Genomic DNA, 19,300 nt, shown 5'->3' on the forward strand with positions numbered 1-19,300 from the left:
TTAAAATTTTACAAAAATTTATATAAAAAACAATTTGAACTAATACTCTATGCTATATAAAATCTATTTTCACTTATACTAAAAATTGAGTTTTATCTTAAATTTTAACTAATAATTTACCCCAAGAAATCTTCTACAGTATCAAATGCTGTAACCAATTTTAGATTCGCTGTCCATTCTTTCGTTCTGTCATTTTTGAAAAACCACAAGGCCCATTTGTTTTGAAGTGGATGTTTGAATAAGAGTTCTGGTGATAAAGATTCGTCTTCTTCTTCTCCTTCAACTTCTTCTACTACATCAACTTGTTCTTCTGTGTCATTCCGTAACTCCTGAAATATAAATGTATATAGGATCTTATTGTTCAGAATGAGTACCTAGTCCATCTTGGTCAGTAATGAATTAAAAAAAATTCCAAGACCTCAATTCCATGGTATAATGCTGTCAGAATTTTGTACTCACAGTCGCTTGTCATCTGTAACTTTCCATTCCATATCAATTTCATGTAACAAATTTTCATTTAAAAGTAAAGAAATACAAAAACATAGACAGCTTCTCGTTTAAAGAAATAAAGTGAAAGCAATGTCTAACCTGTTGTAGTTTTTTATTTATTTTTCAAGCACAAGAAATCAAGTTATATTTCATTCAGTCCTTTTGCCTTGTCTTCTCAGCAAGTTCAAAGGGCCTTTGCATTTTAATCTATCCCACAGAGGGAAAATAGCATTCAAATGTAAAAATCTTGGTATTTTAAACCCCAGAAACAAAAATAGTGGATTCATTTCTTTGGTTGGTACATTTGTAACAAATATCTGTACCTTCAAAATTCCCAAAAAGTTGATGTTTCAAAACTAGAAATAAATGATTTAATTAAAATGTTATATATTTTTTCTGTACCTACATGTGCATATGTAGCACTCATACCACACCTTCTTACAAATGTATATCTATATATGTATCCAACAAAAAAATAGATGCATCCAGAATTCAACAATTGTAAGTGAAAATAACTTTATTTGTTGTCACATGAAAGAAAAAAAAATTGTTGAATTATTTCTTATTTGCCCTTTAATAGACAATAAAATGCTCCGCTGGGGCGCAGCTTGATACGACCGAAGAGGTCGAACCCTGAACAGTAGGGGCAAGTATGGACACAACATTCAAGCTTGATACAGCACTGAATTTGGATTGTAATTAAATATTTGACACAGCATAGGTTTCTGACACAGAATGAATGTGGTCTAAGAACTTAAAATTTTTTAATTTACCTATTCAAACCATATCATTATTATTTGCTTTTATATATAAATCAGAAAAAAACCAATTTAAAATGGAAACTTTTAAAGAAAAAAAAGGAAAAAAAAATCACCCCCAAACTCAATCCCAGCCTTCCCTTTGTGGTATGGTACATTGCAGTACAATTTCAGAGAGATCCATACACTTGAACACAAGTTATTGTCTGGAAACTAGAAAAATGCTTGTTTTTTGGCCCCTTTTTGGCCCCAAATTCCTAAACGTTTAAGGCAATTACCCCCAAACTCAAACCCAGCTTTCCCTTTGTGATATGGATCCTTGTAGTACAATTTCATAAAGATCCATACACTAACACACAAGTTATTGTCCTGAAACTAGAAAAATGCTTGTTTTTTTTGCCTCTTTATGGCCCCTAATTCCTTAAATTTTGAGGGAATTACCCCCAAACTCAATCCCAGCCTTCCCTTTGTGGTATGGTACCTTGCAGTACAATTTCAGAGAGATCCATACACTTGAACACAAGTTATTGTCTGGAAACTAGAAAAATGCTTATTTTTGGTCCCTTTTTGGCCCCTTATTCCTATACGTTTTTGGGCAATTACCCCCAAACTCAATTCCAGCTTTCCCTTTGTGATATGGAACCTTGTAGTACAATTTCAGAAAGATCCATACACTTACACACAAGTTATTGTCATGAAACTAGAAAAATGCTTGTTTTTTACCCCTTTTTTGGCCCCTAATTCCTAAAATTTTGAGGCAATTACCCCCAAAATCAATCCCAGCATTCCCTTTGTGATATGGAACTTTGTTGTACAATGTCAGAGAGATCCATACACTAACACACAAGTTATTGTCTGGAAGTTACAAAAATGCTTATTTTCGGCCCCTAATTTTAAACTGTTGGTACCATAACCCCCAAAATCAATCCCAACCTTCCTTTTGTGGTATTGAACCTTATGTTAAAATTTCATAGAAATCCATTTACTTAAACTAAAGTTAATGTGCAAAAACTAATGTGTCTATGGACGACAACGCTGACGCCAATATCATACCAATATACGAAATTTGCGGTCGTATAGAAAGGAAAAAAGAATTGCCAAAATTTGTCATTTAAGGACAATAACTCTTTTAAGAAGTCTTCTGACAGTATTGATGTAAATGGACAGAAGGTAGATCTAAATGTTCTGAACATTTCTGCATCCCCCAAGCCAGATTTTCTCTATCTATAGGGATTTTCATGATAATAAACAAAACATGCATTTTTCCATATTTTCTATTTTTAGCCATGTTGGCCATGTTGGCCATAATGGTTGGCAGGCAGGGTCAATAGACACACTTTTTAAAACTAGACACCTAAAGTAGTTTCAGAGGAGAAATTGTTATTAATAGTTAATGGAGCAGACTACTACAGACAACTTACCCAGTGGTGAGAATAGCACACTAAGGGAGCTTCTATTTGATTTTTATGGGGGCTAGGATGAAAAATTTTGTCCTGCATTTTTTTTAAGTTGTAATCTCTGTTCTGCTTTTTTATTTTTCACTCTATTCGGTACTGCCTTTTGTTTTTAATTAGTTTATCCTGACTCTTTTTACATAAGTTGTCATCCTGCCTTTTGTTTTTGCAAAGTTGCTCATCCTGCCTATTTTTTTTGTACTCAAAACTCCTATCCTGCCATTTTTTTTTCAAATTTCATCCTAGTTCCCCCATAAAAATCAAATGGTAGCTCCCTAACATGACTAAGCTCTTCGGGCCAGGTGAGCTAAAAATTTGGATTCATTATATTAAAAGAAAATGTATAGTAGATATTGATTTAATAGCACCCAACAAATCAAAATTTTCTAAATAGAGACCCTAGAAGTCTGTATCCCTTAATTACTGGCAAATATGTAATCTTGGTGCCAGTAATAAACATGAAAATGAACTTTTTTTAATAACTCAGAACAATATACAAGTAGCATACCAGTGTTCATCTAATATCTTACAAGTCTAAGATGCATGTTTTTTTTTTAGTTGTTATTGGCTTTGAACTAGCTGTCAGTAACTGTGAGTATACTCTCAGATCTGTACTTAGTGTCTTTTTGTTGTGGGGATGTGTAAGTACCCGTCCACGTCCACTCTGTGTTTTTGTTAGATGTATTTCTATTTGTATTCATCTGATGAGTTAAGCCTTTTTCAACTGGTTTTATAGTTTGTTCTTATGATGTACTGTTACACCACTGTCCCAGGTTAGGGGACAGATTGAACTCTCACAAACATGTTTAACCCCGCCACATTCTTTATGTGCCTGTCCCAAGTCAGGAGCCTGTAGTTCAGTGGTTGTCGTTGGTTCATGTCTGTGATATTTGTTTTTCATAAATTGTTTTGTCATAAATTAGGCCGTTAGTTTTCTCCATTGAATTGTTTCATATTTTTCATGTCGGGCCTTTTATGGCCGACCATACATAATGGGTTTTTCTCATTGTTGAAGGCCGTATGGTTGCCTATAATTGCTTACATCCAGTTCATTTGAACTTTGGTGGATAGTTGTCTCATTGGCAATCATACCACATCTCCTTATTTTTATAAGTATAAAACTGACAAAATTTGGAATGAAAATTTTCCAAAAAGAGTGGTCACCACTGTCACCTGCATGGACAAAGCAAGCATCTGCTATGGATGCTTCAAATGTCACACAATTCCCATATCCTACCTCATATGTCAATATCAGGTATATTAAAATGACATTTGTGGACTTGTTTGATTCATGACAGATTTAAACTGTCACTAATACACAGTAGCAACAAAGCAATTCATGAATCAGACTTGAAAAAGTAATTTCTTCCTAATAACTTAGCTGGATTTGTTTTTGAGTAAAGAGTGTATCACTTTGATTGAAATGATCAAACTGATAACAACATCTAACACATTTATCAAGACAGATACTTTGCAAGAGTGGGAAGTTGACAATTGGAAACTGAAATCCTCACAATTGTGATCCTACATTCTAGGTGTCTGTCAACATTGATCTCAAAAAATAGATCTAATCGCTTAGCAGACACTGCTCCTGTGCAGTATCCCAAACATAGGGACACATAAGAAAAAAAAAAGAAATAAAATGGGGAATGTGTCCATGGGACACAGATGATGCCCCCACTTGCATATAATTTTATAAAGGGACATAACTCAAGAACTGTAAAAGTGACGCTACCCAAATTTGTACTTGATCTGAGTTTTGTGGTAATAAGTATTGTGTATAAGTTTCATAACATTTGGTTGAGGCAAACTGAAGTTGGATTTGATTTGATTTGATTTTTTGTGTTTTAACGCCACTTATAAGCACCGCTTTTTGGCTTTTTCGTGGCGGCCAGTTTTTATTGGTGGAGGAAGCCAGAGTGCCCGGAGAAAACCACCGACCTACGATAGGAAAACTGACAATCCTAGTCAATTAAGATTGGAGTCGAGTGCACCCGCACGAGCGGGGTTCGAACTCACAACCTCAGTGTTGACTGGCTAGTGATTACAGTAGTAACTACTTAGACCACTCGGCCACCGAGGCCCCTACTGAAGTTGGAGAACAGAAACGAAAAATTCAGCAATTTTTCCATTTGTAAAGGGACATAACTCTAGAACGATAAAAGTGACGCCACCAAAATTCAAACTTGATCTGTGTTTTGTGGTAATAAGCATTGTGTATAAGTTTCATAACATTTGGTAGAGGCAAACTAAAGTTAGAGAATGGAAACGAATAATTCAGCAATTTTTCCATCTGTAAAGGGGCATAACTCTAGAACGATAAAAGTGACGCCACCAAAATTCAAACTTGATCTGTGTTTTGTGTTAATAAGCATTGTGTATAAGTTTCATAACATTTGGTTGAGGCAAACTAAAGTTAGAGAACGGAAACCAATTTTGGGACGTACGGACAGATGTACGTACAGACGGACAAGATGACAAATAAGTAATACAAATGTTTGTCTGTGGTATGATATTGTAAAAGGTTTACAGGGAGCTTATAAATTATTATTGCTTATAGGTTATTATTAACTATTGAAAACTTTTTTAAAACTCTTAAATACACACCTGGTATATATACATGTGTACAAAAATGGATTTATCTTAGGGGTCATCCATAATTGTCAACCATTTTCCAAAGTGTACAAATCATACACTTTTTCAGACCCCCCACCCTCCCTCAAAAAGTGTAAATCAACCGTTTTCAGATTTCAAGACAAGAATCAATCATTCTTAATAAAAAGAAGATCCTGTATATTATAGTTGAGTTAAATATAGAAATTTGCATTGAAAATAAACTGAACATGTTGATTTTTTAACCCCCTCCCCCCAAGTGTACGTTTTGTACACTTTGGAAAATGGTTTACAATTATGGATGACCCCTTAATTCTATGACAAAAAATAGAACTTAGTAATTGTCTTTCAAAATTATATTGATGAAGAATTATTTTCCAAAATTGTCTCATAAATCTCAAAATTTAAGGTTTATACCATTGTATACTGAGAATCTAGGCCAAGGGTGGTGCTAGAAGTTTAAGGGTGGAAAAGGAGCATAACCTGAGGTCATCCCTGGTTTTATGTAAAAATGTTTAACAATGGGCTTTAATTCACACTTTTTAGTGAGAAACCTGGCATGGGAACCATATCAGCTACAATTCAGAAAAGGAACCATTGAAGAACTTATGTCCTTGAATTTTTCCTCATAAGCTTCATAAATGATTAAAAATTATATGTTTAACCCTATCTTATTCTTATATAATAATTGTACATCATCATGATCATTACATGTAGCTATGGTGGTTGGTTAGTGGCAACTACATCATGTGTACATGTATAAAAGTTTATTTAGAGAAAGTAATATATGCAAATGACAAAAATATCTCAAAATAGCACCAAACACTCAAAAGACCAAACACCATGTAAAATTAGTAACAGCAATATACTAATTGTGCTTACTGAGATGGGACAAATAATTTAACATCTGACAGGTTAAACTATTCTGTTGGCATACATTTCTGTTTGTATTTAATTCAAATCACTTCTATAATAAATAAATACATGTATATAAATTCTTCAAACTTATTCAACTGACTGTACACCTTTTTTTCTCTCTTCCAAAATTTTTTGCAAACAGAATTCAGCTTGTCCCTGAGCATGTTTATTTTTGTTTTCTTTTGCTTTTTTCAGTGCTATCCCACAATTCTTCTCCGCTTCATTCAATTTTGAAGTCCTCAGATAAATGGCTCCTAAATTTGAATAAAGTGCTGCAAGTTCTGGTACATTTAACGCAGTCCCAACTTCAACAGCTTGAAATAAAGTTGACTCTGCATCTTCTAGATTGTTTCGCATAATTTGAACTGCGGCAATGTCATTTAATAGAACAATTCTCTGTGGGTGTTCTTCTCCTAAAACTCTTCTAGCTATACTTTCGGATCTAACAAATAATGGTTCGGCTTTTGCCAATTGTTTATGAAACATTAAGAATCTACCATAACTTTCTAGAGCAAGACCAAGCAAGGCATATGTATTATTGTCAATTTCTGGGTTTTCCTTGACCTTCAATTCCATAACTTTAACTGCTTCTTGATATCCCATCTCTGCCATTTCATCTTTTTTTGTCATTGCATAAAGACTTCCTAATTTAATGGTTATTTCGACTACTGCATTGCTTGTTTTTTCCATCCCCTTTTGTAGGCAAGCTTTCATTGTTTCTTTATATATATTCTCAGCTTTTGAGAAATGCCGTTGACTTAAAGCCATATTGGCCAAATCGTCATATATGGTAACTTTTGCATTAAAGTATTGTTCCCTCTCCATTTCTTTTTTTTTGAATTTATCCTCTATGTCGTATAGAGCCTCATGATAAAGTCTTTCTGCAGCTTGATGTTCATTTCGCATGGCTGCAAGTTTTGCACGTTTTATATTCATTACAATAGGGTCTTCTTCTGTTTTGCTTGAAAATCCAAGGAAACATCTTGATACACCAATTAAGCCGAAAGAAGTAACAACTGTTGACAAGGAACTGGCTCTGTGAAGACACAATAATTTTGATATGATAGAATTTGACAAAATAATCATAAAGGGCCACACCTACATATATACATGCATGTTCTGTGTGAGCAAAGGCTCTGTGTTGAAGGCCATACATTGATCTATAATTGTTAACTTTTTATACATTGTGACTTGGATGGAGAGTTGTCTCATTGGCACTCATACCACATCTTCTTATTTATATGTACATGTATAGTTTCTAATTACTGTAAATTCAGAAATTGTTGCGTGCATTTATTATTGCGATTTTTGAAGTATGGACAAAAATGCCAGATTAATTATTGCAATTTCAGGAAAAGTGGCATACAGATATACGCATCAGATATCAGAATGCAAATTTTTATTATTGTGATCGATACTCACCTAGACTCATTATATGCATTATTAAAAACCTCACAATAATTTCTGAATTTACAGTATTTAAATTTAAAATTGTTAACAAGAGTCTTTAAGAAACTTAAACAATGTTTTGTTATCCCATTATCTGTACATAATATAATGTCTTAGTCAATGTAAATGTTTTAAGGATCCTTGTTGCATGTTTTTGCTATGTGGTCCTTTGTAAAAACTTCTGAGATTATGCAAAAACAGTCATTTCATTTATATATCATACCGCATGTAAAGGCAACTTTAGCGTCTGGCACAGTTTTGTTGCTAAGGTATTTGACCTATAAATATGCATTTAAAAATAATGTTTTTACGTTTTTTAGAGTAATTTTTATGTTTTATATCTATTTTTGCTAAGTTGACTAATAGAGAAGTTTACAAGGCCAAAAATAAAATCAAATTTGTTTGATGTTGCCTACCTACCCACCTAAAAAGTAGCCTACCATAATAAACTGCTTCACTGAGTGCAGCAGGATACGCCCACAGAGGTTCAACCCTGAACAGTTAGGGCAAAAAGGGACACTACAGATCTGAATTTGGATTGTATTAAATATTTAACATATTATAGGTTTCTGAATAAATGAAGTCAAAGAACTTGAAATTGGTTATATGAATTGAATTTATATTCAATTAAAGATTTCTTGCTGTTGTGCAATACACTGTGCTGTTGCGCAATACTTAGTAAACCTGTTGTCAGACTATAAACAAATAAAGTTCAATTAATTCTCAGTCATATTAGAAATTTATGAAAATATAGAGGGAGCTTACATCAATAGATATAAACAATTCACCAAAGTTTCATGAGAATTGCTGACAGCATTTTTGAGTTATTGTCCTAAAACTGGAAAATCCCCCCTTTTTAATGAATAAAATCCCATAACTCAGAAATGTAAAATGTAAAATTTATAAAATTCTAAACGGAGCTTACATCAATAGATGTAAAAAAATTCACCAAAGTTTCATACAAACTGCTGAAAGCATTTTTGATTTATTGTCCGAAAACTGGAAAATCCCCCTTTTTGTATGAATAAAACCCTGTAACTCCCTGTAACTCGGAAACGTAATATCTAAAATATATAAAAATCAAAAGGGAGCTCATGTCAATAGATATAAACAATTTCTTGCAAGTTGGTGAAAGCATTCTTAAGTTATTGTCCGAAAACTGGAAAATTCCCCTTTTTTTAATGAATAAAACCCCATAACTCGGAAACATAAAATCTAAAATTTATAAAAAACAAAAAGGAGCTCATGTCAATAGATATAAACAATTCACCAAAGTTTTATGCAAATTGGTTAAAGAGTTTTTGAGTAAATGTCCATGTTGACGACGGACGTACAGACGGACAACAGTATACCATAATACGCCCCGTAAACGGGCGTATAAAAATGCAATGAAATAATCCTATCAAATTTTTTTTTAAAGTTTTTTTCATGCTCTAACATCGTTGTCTTGTCTAAAACATGTAACTTATGTTGTTGGCCAAAAAAAAAAAATCCTACCTACAAGGCATGGGTAGGCAACATCAAATAAAATGCTCTGCTGGGGCGCAACTTGATACGACCGCCAAGGTTGAACCCTGAACAGTTGGGGCAAGTATGGACACAACATTCAAGCTTGATACAGCACTGAATTTGGATTGTAATTAAATATTTGACACAGCATAGGTTTCTGACACAGAATGAATGTGGTCGAAGAACTTAAATTTTTTTAATTTACCTATTCAAACCATATCATTATTATTTGCTTTTATATATAAATCAGAAATAACCAATTTAAAATGGAAAATTTTAAAGAAAAAAAAATGAAAAAAAAATCCCTCCCCCCAAATTTTTTTAACCCCCTTATGATTCATCACCCCCAAACTCAATCCCAGCCTTCCTTTTGTGGTATGGTACCTTGCAGTACAATTTCAGAGAGATCCATACACTTGAACACAAGTTATTGTCTGGAAACTAGAAAAATGCTTATTTTTTGCCCCTTTTTGGCCCCTTATTCCTAAACGTTTTGGGCAATTACCCACAAACTCAATTCCAGCTTTCCCTTTGTGATATGGAACCTTGTAGTACAATTTCATAAAGATCCATACACTTACACACAAGTTATTGTCATGAAACTAGAAAACTGCTTGTTTTTTTGCCCCTTTTTGGCCCCTTATTCCTAAAATTTGGAGGCAATTACCCCCAAAATCAATCACAGCATTCCCTTTGTGATATGGAACCTTGTGGTACAATCTCAGAGAGATCCATACACTAACACACAAGTTATGTCTGGAAGTTACAAAAATGCTTATTTTTGGTCCCTATTTGGCCCCTAATTCCTTAACTGTTGGTACCATAACCCCCAAAATCAATCCCCACCTTCCTTTTGTGATATTGAACCTTATGGTAAAATTTCATAGAGATCCATTCACTTAAACTAAAGTTAGAGTGGGCGAAAACCAATGTGTCTTCGGACGACAACGACGACGCCAACGTCATACCAATATATGACCGCAATTTTGCGGTCGTATAAAAAAGAATTTTTTAAGGGTGACCCAATGCAAGAACTTTGATAGCAACTTTTGACAATATGGCTGTGATACAAATGTAGCCTATATATGGATATGATTCTTATTTGATTCGCAAATCTATAAATGCTTGAATCGGATTAGTCTGTTAAAATTTTTTCCCTTGGTTTACACATCGATAGACCATGTTGCTGAAACTACTTTCATAACCTATACTGTGATCTATTCATTTGCGATACACATGCATGGGATCCAGGGGTTCTAAGCAAATTGAGATAGAAAAATTAAATACATAACTGTAATTTCTATTCTAATGCATAACAAAAAGAAATAATGCATTAAACATGTTAAAGTTTGGAAAATGTATGAAAAAAAATAAAATTCCACAAAACTTCATGAATGATCTTGGAGCATCAACATCATGGTAAAACATGACGTCATACGCATGAAAATTCTCAAGCTGAAAGTTATTCCATTACTTGTACACTTCAAATTGGGAAAAATATCTTATCTGCTTATTAAAATGAAGTTTTTGAGGTAGGTGTTATTTCATTTTAGATTCTATTGCATAAATTTATCAAACATTTATGGATTTCAGAAAGTCAATATAGCGGCTAACTCACCATTTGATGGTAAATACTAGTAGCCAATGAACAAAAAAATGTTATATTTAAAATTGCAAATGTTAAGGTTATGAATTTTTATGATTAAACACATTTCTTCTATACTAGGTTATCAATATGTAAACTGGGTAGCTGACTCACAAACTAAAAAAAATACATAATTTGTGAGTTAATGGGCCCAGTTTACACATCAATAACCTTTAGATAATTTGTTTTAAATCCTATAAAGAATTTTTGACTTGGAAAAAAAAATACTTTAAAACATATAACATGCATAGTGATAGATTTTTAGTGAAAATAATTTATAAATTTTATATATATATTTATCATTATTTAGTTTAATCATACTTATGCATTTATGATACTGGTCAACATTTAATATACATGTTCTACCTGTTTAAGTTTTCAGTCTTCACGATAAACTTTTAAATCTAAAGGCTGAAGCTGAATTTTACGAAAATTATGGTTAGATTCTATTGGCCAGTAGAGATGATTTTTACAGGCCTGACATCATGTTTACAAGCCTGGGCTGGTGGGCCTATGGTTGAGCGCGAAGACTGTGTATTAAATATACAATGTTGGTACTGACTAAAATAATTCTGTTTCACTTATGAATACTATATGTAAGTTCTCTCATGTGTCTTTATACAAAACAAACTTTTTAATCAAATGTTGTCTGTTCATCATGTTCATGCTAGACGTGCAGATTGTCATTATAAATAAATTGTAAATAATAGAAGAGTAGTTCACTACTTCAATGCCATGAACAAGGTAGGGATGCTCCAAAAAAAATGATAAAAATGTTTTTTTTCATAATTTATGATTAATACTTTATACAAGTTATCATTTAAAAACTATTTTATCAAAGATTTCTTTTTTTAAGAGGCTATAAAGTATATATTATGTCTACAAGAGTAATTAAATTTTTTTTTATCATAATTGAATAATTTTGTATTTATTTTTTTAAGTCACTGTAAGTTAGATTTACTTATTTACTTCTAGTATAAATTCTTTATTCTGCTTTCATTAACATTGTTCCAGGTGTATTTGAAATAAAGAAAAACTTCCGTAAAACCTGGGAACAGTATATCTAACGGGAAATGAATCTGATAGGCTTTTTAGTATAAAATTAATAAAATCTCGGACTCCACGAGACTTCGCGAGATTTATGGATTTTGGTAGCGTCTGACTGAAAAACTATCGGAACTGCGCAATAAATAAACCACATAATTCTAATCATAAATAGATACAAGTTTTATCATAAAGTAGATATATTTTGTCATTTTAAATGACCAAAATAAGTGTAATTTATTTGATGCGAAGTGTTTTAAAATGGTGTGAGAATTTGGGAATGCAATCGGCGTAATTTTTTTATTACCCTGTTTGCATTCTCTACCATTCTGTGATGAAATGAATTTGATTATAACGAATTTGAAGTGACAGATAACAAGTTCAATACACTGGCATCACTTTAAAACTATGTTTGAATGACATTTTAGTGATATTATCAGAAATTATTAGGATAATAGTGAGTACGTTTTTAACACATGTCCGTTTCCGTATCGTATCTTTATTAACTATGACCCGACGATAAAATCGGCTACAATTAGGTAGTGTCAAGTCCTGTCAATATATAGGTTCCTGGTAAAACTAATTACTTTGGCACCTGTCATTAATTGAGAATCACTTCCAATTGAAATAAACCAGATCAGTATTATGACACCTTTGGCTAATAAGGTAATAATATCATCATTTTCTTAATTGAATTAAATGGACATTGCAAATACACAATTACAAATGTATTTAATGCTCTATCCTCCTAAAAATTAAATTTAATTAGATCATTATAAAAATTACTTTTAACAGTAACAATACTGGTATACACTAATATTTGAGTATTAAAGCATTTTGTGAAAGAAAAAAGACAAAGGTGATCCCAAATATATTTTAGTGCTATTTTAAAGGCAAAATACACATATTCAGATTTTTATGAAATTTTGTATGCATCGTCATATGGAGTCTTGAGAACTCAAATACCCTCATTCAACATGTTCAATCAATCATTGTCAATTTGAGCCGCATCTGGATATATAAAATATGATACAAGAAGATTTTATGCTCCCAGAGAGAAAGTCAATTTAAAAATAGGTGTCCTTTAAGTATATACAAGGTTTGTCCTTGGTCACTGATCATGGATGTATAAAATGGATGAAAGTCGTATATATTTCAATGTTTTTAACAATTGTACCTAGAAAATTTTGAGGCATTTTCAATATGTGGAACGTATTCACGTGGATATAATTTTCTTCTCTTCAATTCATTTAGACATCGTAGATATGTTAATCGAAATGCATTTAACACAGTTCTACCCGATGTTGTCATTTTGGTTGTATAAGTTGTGTTGGTACCCGTACATACCGAAAATCGAAGAATAGAACGATAGGGAAAGGAGTCCTATTAAAACCGTAAACCAGACCTAAATTGCTAAAATTAAGATTTCCAATCCTAGTGTACAGAAACGTACATATAAAACAATAACACCCATTTGCATTAAGATTTATTTATTCAATAATTAGTATTATTTAACTTACATTTTGCATTTAAAAAAAATCATATCATGATTTTTGTCCTAAATGAGTAAATTGTGGAATTTCTGTATGGGGACTAGTAGGACATAATTTTTCTACAACCACATGGAAGTTAGCAGAATATATATTTGATAGGCTGGCGCGAAAGAACAGAAAATAAACACTAAAAATGACTGACATTGCGAATAAAAGGCATGAAATTGCCAAGGAGATTAGGGCTTTGTTAATGTCAAGTCCTGCAGCCCTGACAATTGATGAACTAAGGAGAGATTTTCATCAGTTCATGGACAAACCCATTCCCTTTAGGGAACTTGGGTACTCCAATCTTGAAGACTTGTTAAGAGACATGACAGATGTTTTACAGATTACTTATAGAAAGGGAATGATGTGTCTTGAAGTTATCCCAGATGACACAACCCGCCACATTGCAAAACTTGTGTCTAAACAAAAAATTCCAAACAAGAACAAATATGCCACAATGAGGAGAGGACCACCTCCTAGAAAGCAACAATATAAAGTTACATCTTCTTTGCCACATTATATAAGAAATAACATCTCAGAATTATTTAGATCCTATTCCAATGGCTTACCATTAACTCATTTTGATACAGCTTATTCTAAGCGCTTTGGTTCAATGTTTTCATTTTCAAGACTTGGCTTTGTGTCTATGAAAGAACTTTTATATTCTGTTCCTGAATGTGTTTTACTCAAAGAATTTCAAGCTGGAGAGTGGAGAGTTTTACCTGTACACATGAAAGCACCAGAAGGTAATTGGAGGACAAAAGGAAACAAACCTGGAGAAAGAACTTTAAGCCCTGAGAACAAACCCCCAGATGGTTGGTCTATGCAATATGACCTGAGACAAGCAGTGGTAGAAACTCGGCAACAATACAACAGCATGTTACCATATAGAGTTGAATCAGGAAGACCTGATACTACTTCTCAACAAAAGCCAGTCAGAGGGAGAGGGAGAGGTAGATTTGTATATAACATAAATATAAAAAATGTTTTTTTTCTTTTTTTTTTTGACATACAAAAAAGAAAATAATTTATTAAAGAAAAATTAGAAGGGATACATGTACATGTATATCACAACCCAGAGAAGTTGAATTTAAGTGTTTTACTGGGAGAATCGCATAACCAGTAGGAAACCTAACTCACAAGTAGCCTGAAACTCATAAGCTGCAATATTTAGAACACTTATTCATTCAACAAATTAGGTCCATTGTGCTTTACCTTTAAATGCAATTAAATTGAAGTGTATACAACATCATCAAAGGTGTTGCAGAGGTTCAAATTAGTGGTGATCTGAGGTCGGGAACCCATCTAAATTACAAAAGTGCTTTATACAGAACTTGACTTTTTAAGGTGGGCCTTTCACTTTAACATTAAATATGGATATGGCCCTAGACCTTTCATTCTTTAAAGCAAATTTGAACTGTGTTTTTTGAAAGTTGTTAAATTGGAGAAAGATGTTACATTGTACCTAGTTAATTACCATTTATAAGGTTAGGATCATTTGGGAAGGCACGTATTTGTAAACATCTTTATTCTCATAAATAAAGAAACAACTTCTTAAAGAAGTTGTTCTTTCTATTGACAATCACATTACCCCCCCCCCCCCCCCCCTTCCTCTAAATTAAAATGAAAAATTTACACACTTCACTTGCACAACCTTAACATACATAACTAATACGTCAGGAAGTTTAATACACTGCCTCAGTCGTTTGAAAGTGTACACAATACTCATTTCCACTATCATAACTTAGTTTAAAGTAGACATTGTCATGATTGTAGACTTGTATGTAAATTAAAAAAAAAAAAAAATATGTCCAGTGTATATCATCATGATCATAGCATGAAAGACATTAGGATGGAAAAAATAAAAATCAAAGTATTTTCTTTGCTTTTGCTTGTTTTACATTCCTTATAATATTGATGATTTTTTTTATATAGAAAATAGATCTTTAATTATCTGGTACATTTGTTGTACACCTGTTACCATGGTTACTGTTTATGATTTAAGGAATGAAGAGAAGCGCTAGCGGTGGAGATCAAGCATCTGTTGGTAGAGAAAGTGAATCCAGTTACAATTCTAATGAACCAGAAATAGATCTGGAATGTTGTCTTGAAACAGATCTTAATGATGGAACACAACAGCTGCAGACGGAGCTTAGAGATGTCAGTTTAAAATAATGAGAGATCTCACAATCTGTCTGATATTCTGACATGTAGGACAAATTTCTGTTTGATCAGATAGGCTTTGACAATGTGTCACAAAACTGCCAATAATTTTGTCAGACAGATTGACGGCTTTCAATTGGCCCCAGTTTGATTAATAAATGTCCTTTTTAGCTCATCTTGCCTAAAGAGCTATGTGAGCTTTTGCCATTACTGTGTGTGTCCATTGTCCATCCTTCCATTGTCTGTAAACTTTTCCATTTATAAGATTTATAAATCTTCTTTAAAACTTCTCAATAGATTGAAACCAAATTTTGTTTGCTTCATATACAGATAGGATGTCAACTTCAAAGTTTGTTGAGCAACTAACATGGCCGCCTTGTCTTAAAATAGAACATAGGAGTCAAAATTAAGTTTTGGCTAATATTTCTTAAACTACAACAAATGAGAAAAACTCACAAGGGTAAAATGGCCAGCACTACAAATTATATGTACCATGTAAATTAAAACAAATCTGCCCACCTATTTTGAAGTTAATGCCCCTGAAATGTTGATTTTTAACTTTTTTGGTATTTCATTGCCATTGTTTCAAAATCTATATGTGCAAGTGTAAATTGAAAATGCAAAAATGAACAGCATGACAAGATGTATCCACCCTGAAAATTGAGAAAAATCTAACCAGATTGCCCCTGAAATATTGATTTTTTTCCCCCCAATTTTTAACAGTTATTGGCTGTTACATGTATATGGTGAAAATTATAGGAGCTACATTAAAAGTGTAAATTGCAAAAAGGATGAGTTCACAAGATTTGTATACCCTGAAAATTGAAAAAGAAATCTGTCAACCTGTTTTGTAGTTATTCTGAAGTATCCATTTTTTGAAGTTTTTGGTTGTTATCATTAAAACTGTAGGCACTAGGTCAAAAGTATATACTGCAAAACAATGATCAGCATAAGATCTATCTTCTGTGAAAGTTACACAACTCTTTTTGGAGACATTGCCCCTGAAATGATGATTTTTACAATTTTTAGCTCACTAGGGCTGATGCCATCATTCGTCGTCATTGTCCGTCATCGTAAACTAATTCAAGAATCTTCTCCTCTGAAACCACTTGGACAAATACCTTCAAACTTTAACTGAATGTTCCTTAGGGTATCTAGTTTATAAATTTAATCCGAAAATTTGATCCATCAACAAACATGGCCGCCATGGCTAAAAATAGAACATAGGGGTCAAATGCATTTTTTGGCTTATATCTTAAAAACTAAAGCATTTAGAGCAAATCTGAAGGGAAGAGGGCGGGGGGGGGGGGGGGGGTAAAAATGTTCAATAGGTCAAGATCTATCTGCCCTGAAATTTTCAGACGAACCAAACAACCCATTGTTGGGTTGCTGCCACTAAATTGGTAATTTTAAGGAAATTTTGCTGTTTTTGGTTATTATCTTGAATATTATTGAAGATAAAGATAAACTGTAAACAGCAAAAATGTTCAGCAAAGTAAGATCTACAAAAAAAGTTAAATATGACAAAAATTGTCAATTGACCCTTTAAGGAGTTATTGCCCTTTTAAGATTATTTTACACAATTTGTTCATCATGTTAATTGTTTGCTAACATTTAAAAATCTTTTCCTCTGAAACTACTGGGCCTAATACTTCTAAACGTTAAGTGAATGTTCCTTAGGGTAACTGGTTTATAAATTGTATCCGAAGTTTTGATCCATTGACAAACATGGCCGCCATGGCTAAAAAAAGTACATGCGGTCAAATGCAGTTTTTGGCTTTTATATCATAAACTATAGCAGTTAGAAAAAAAGTGAAAGGGAGTAAAAGTGATTAATAAGTCAAAATCTATCTGCTATGAAATTTTCAGACCAATTGGACCACCCATTGTAGGGTTACTGTCCAAAATAGTTTATTTTTATGAAATTTTACTGTTTTTGGTTAATATCTTTAATATTATAATAGAGAAAAAGTGTAAATGGCAAAAATGTTCAGCTAAGTAGGATCTACAAGTAAGTCAAATGATCAAAATAGTCAATTGACTTCTTAAGGAGTTATTGCCCTTGAAACGTTTATTTTTTACATTTTTTTGGGCAAGTCTATTACTTTTCAAAAATCTTCTTCTCTGAAACTACTGGGCCAAATACTTCCAAACTTTAACTGGATGTTCCTTAGGGTATCTAGTTTGTAAATTGTATCCGAAGTTTTGATCCATCAACAAACATGGCCGCCATGGCTAAAAATAGAACAATGGGGACAAAAGCAGTTCTTGGCTTATATCTCAAAAACTACAGCAGTTTGAGCAAAAGTGAAAGAAGTTAAAGTGATAAATGGGTCATGCTCTATCTGTTATGAAATTTTCAGACAAGTTCGATAACCCATTATTTAGTTACTGTTGGAAATAGTTTATTTTTATTAAATTTTACTGTTTTTGGTTATTTTCTTCAATATTATAATTGATAGAGAGAAAGTATAAATGGCAATAAATGTTCAGCTAAGTAAGATCTACAAATAAGTCAACATTATCAAAATAGTCAATTGGCCCCTTAAAGAGTTATTGCCCTTAAAATTTTTTTTTTTACATTTTTTGTGAAAGTCTAATTACTTTTTCAAAAATCTTCTTCTCTGAAACTACTTGACCAAATACTTAAAAACTTTAATTGAATGTTCCTCAGGGTATCTAGGTGTCCAGAATTCTGAAATAGTTAATTTTTAGGAAATTTTACAGTTTTGTGTTATGTATTATCTTAAATATTATTATAGAAAGAGAGAAAGTGTAAATGACAAAATTGTTCAGCAAAGTAAGAACTGCAAATAAGTAAAATGCCTGAAACTGAAATTACAGGTGAGCGATATCAGGCTCTCACGAGCCTCTTGTTTGCAGCTTTGGCTGATATTTAAAAAAACTATAGGAGCAAGCTTAAACTTGTCAATTGCAAAAATGATCAGCAACACCAGAGTAACTATTGTATGTGCATATAAAAGTCAAATTTACCAAACTGGAGATTTTTTTTCATACAGGCAAAGGTGTACCTCTTGTTTAAGGTACCCCTTATATTTCTACCTAGTGAGTAAAAATCCTGACAATGTCTATATTTCTATTAAAATCCCAATTTTGATACAAAAAAAAAAGTTCATTATTTTGTTTTCTATGTGTTCAATAATTTATGCCATAATTTTGATCTAAAAGAAGTATTTTTAAATATTTTAAGAAACGGTTTAATGAATACTGTTGACACAGAGATATGTCTCGTCTGTGGGCAGAATATAAAAAAAAACCCCAATCTGATGGACAGCAACATTGCAACAATTCAAAGTCACTGGACCATAATCTAGTGGACAGGGCCTCGAAATGGTCATCAAACTGATTTGAACTGATAGTAATGCCACTTTATAGAGATATTATTTATCTATCACAAGTAGTTCCTATCAAACTGACTTAAGCAGAAAACTTAACATTGAAAATTGGTAATTAATTGAAAGTCACTGGACAAGTTAGTTTGATAGGAACTACTTTCAATAGACAAGGATATTTTCTGTAAAGTTACATTACTGTCTGTACATCTCAGTTTTTTTACCATTTCGAGGCCCTGCCCACTAGTTCATGGTCAAGCGACTTTGAATTAATTAGCAATATTGCTGCCATCCGATTGTCTTTTTCTGAATTTTATGCCGACAGACAACATATCTCTGTGTCAACAGTTTATATGAAATATATTGT

At 32.6% G+C, this 19,300-nt stretch overlaps 2 protein-coding genes across 2 annotated transcripts in view; one reads left to right on the forward strand and one right to left on the reverse strand.

Moving 5' to 3' along the window:
* Positions 1-6,066: 6,066 nt before the first annotated feature.
* Positions 6,067-13,225, reverse strand: LOC127729786 (tetratricopeptide repeat protein 19, mitochondrial-like). The gene is made up of 2 exons (XM_052237684.1): positions 13,057-13,225; positions 6,067-7,268 (listed from the first exon to the last, which is right to left on the reverse strand). The coding sequence occupies exons 1-2, from the start codon at positions 13,188-13,190 to the stop codon at positions 6,320-6,322; spliced, it is 1,083 nt and encodes a 360-aa protein (XP_052093644.1). The 5' UTR covers positions 13,191-13,225; the 3' UTR covers positions 6,067-6,319.
* Positions 13,226-13,507: 282 nt separating this feature from the next.
* LOC127729778 (tudor domain-containing protein 5-like) overlaps positions 13,508-19,300 on the forward strand; it is an 82,769-nt gene continuing 76,976 nt past the window's right edge. The window contains exons 1-2 of the mRNA XM_052237664.1: positions 13,508-14,370; positions 15,423-15,577. Of these exons, the coding sequence (XP_052093624.1) occupies positions 13,566-14,370; positions 15,423-15,577 (960 nt within the window). The 5' untranslated portion in view covers positions 13,508-13,565. The remainder of the gene's footprint in view (positions 14,371-15,422; positions 15,578-19,300) is intronic.

Source organism: Mytilus californianus, unplaced genomic scaffold (assembly GCF_021869535.1).
Source record: "Mytilus californianus isolate M0D057914Y unplaced genomic scaffold, xbMytCali1.0.p SCAF_2, whole genome shotgun sequence".
Classification (NCBI taxonomy): Eukaryota; Metazoa; Mollusca; class Bivalvia; order Mytilida; family Mytilidae; genus Mytilus; species Mytilus californianus.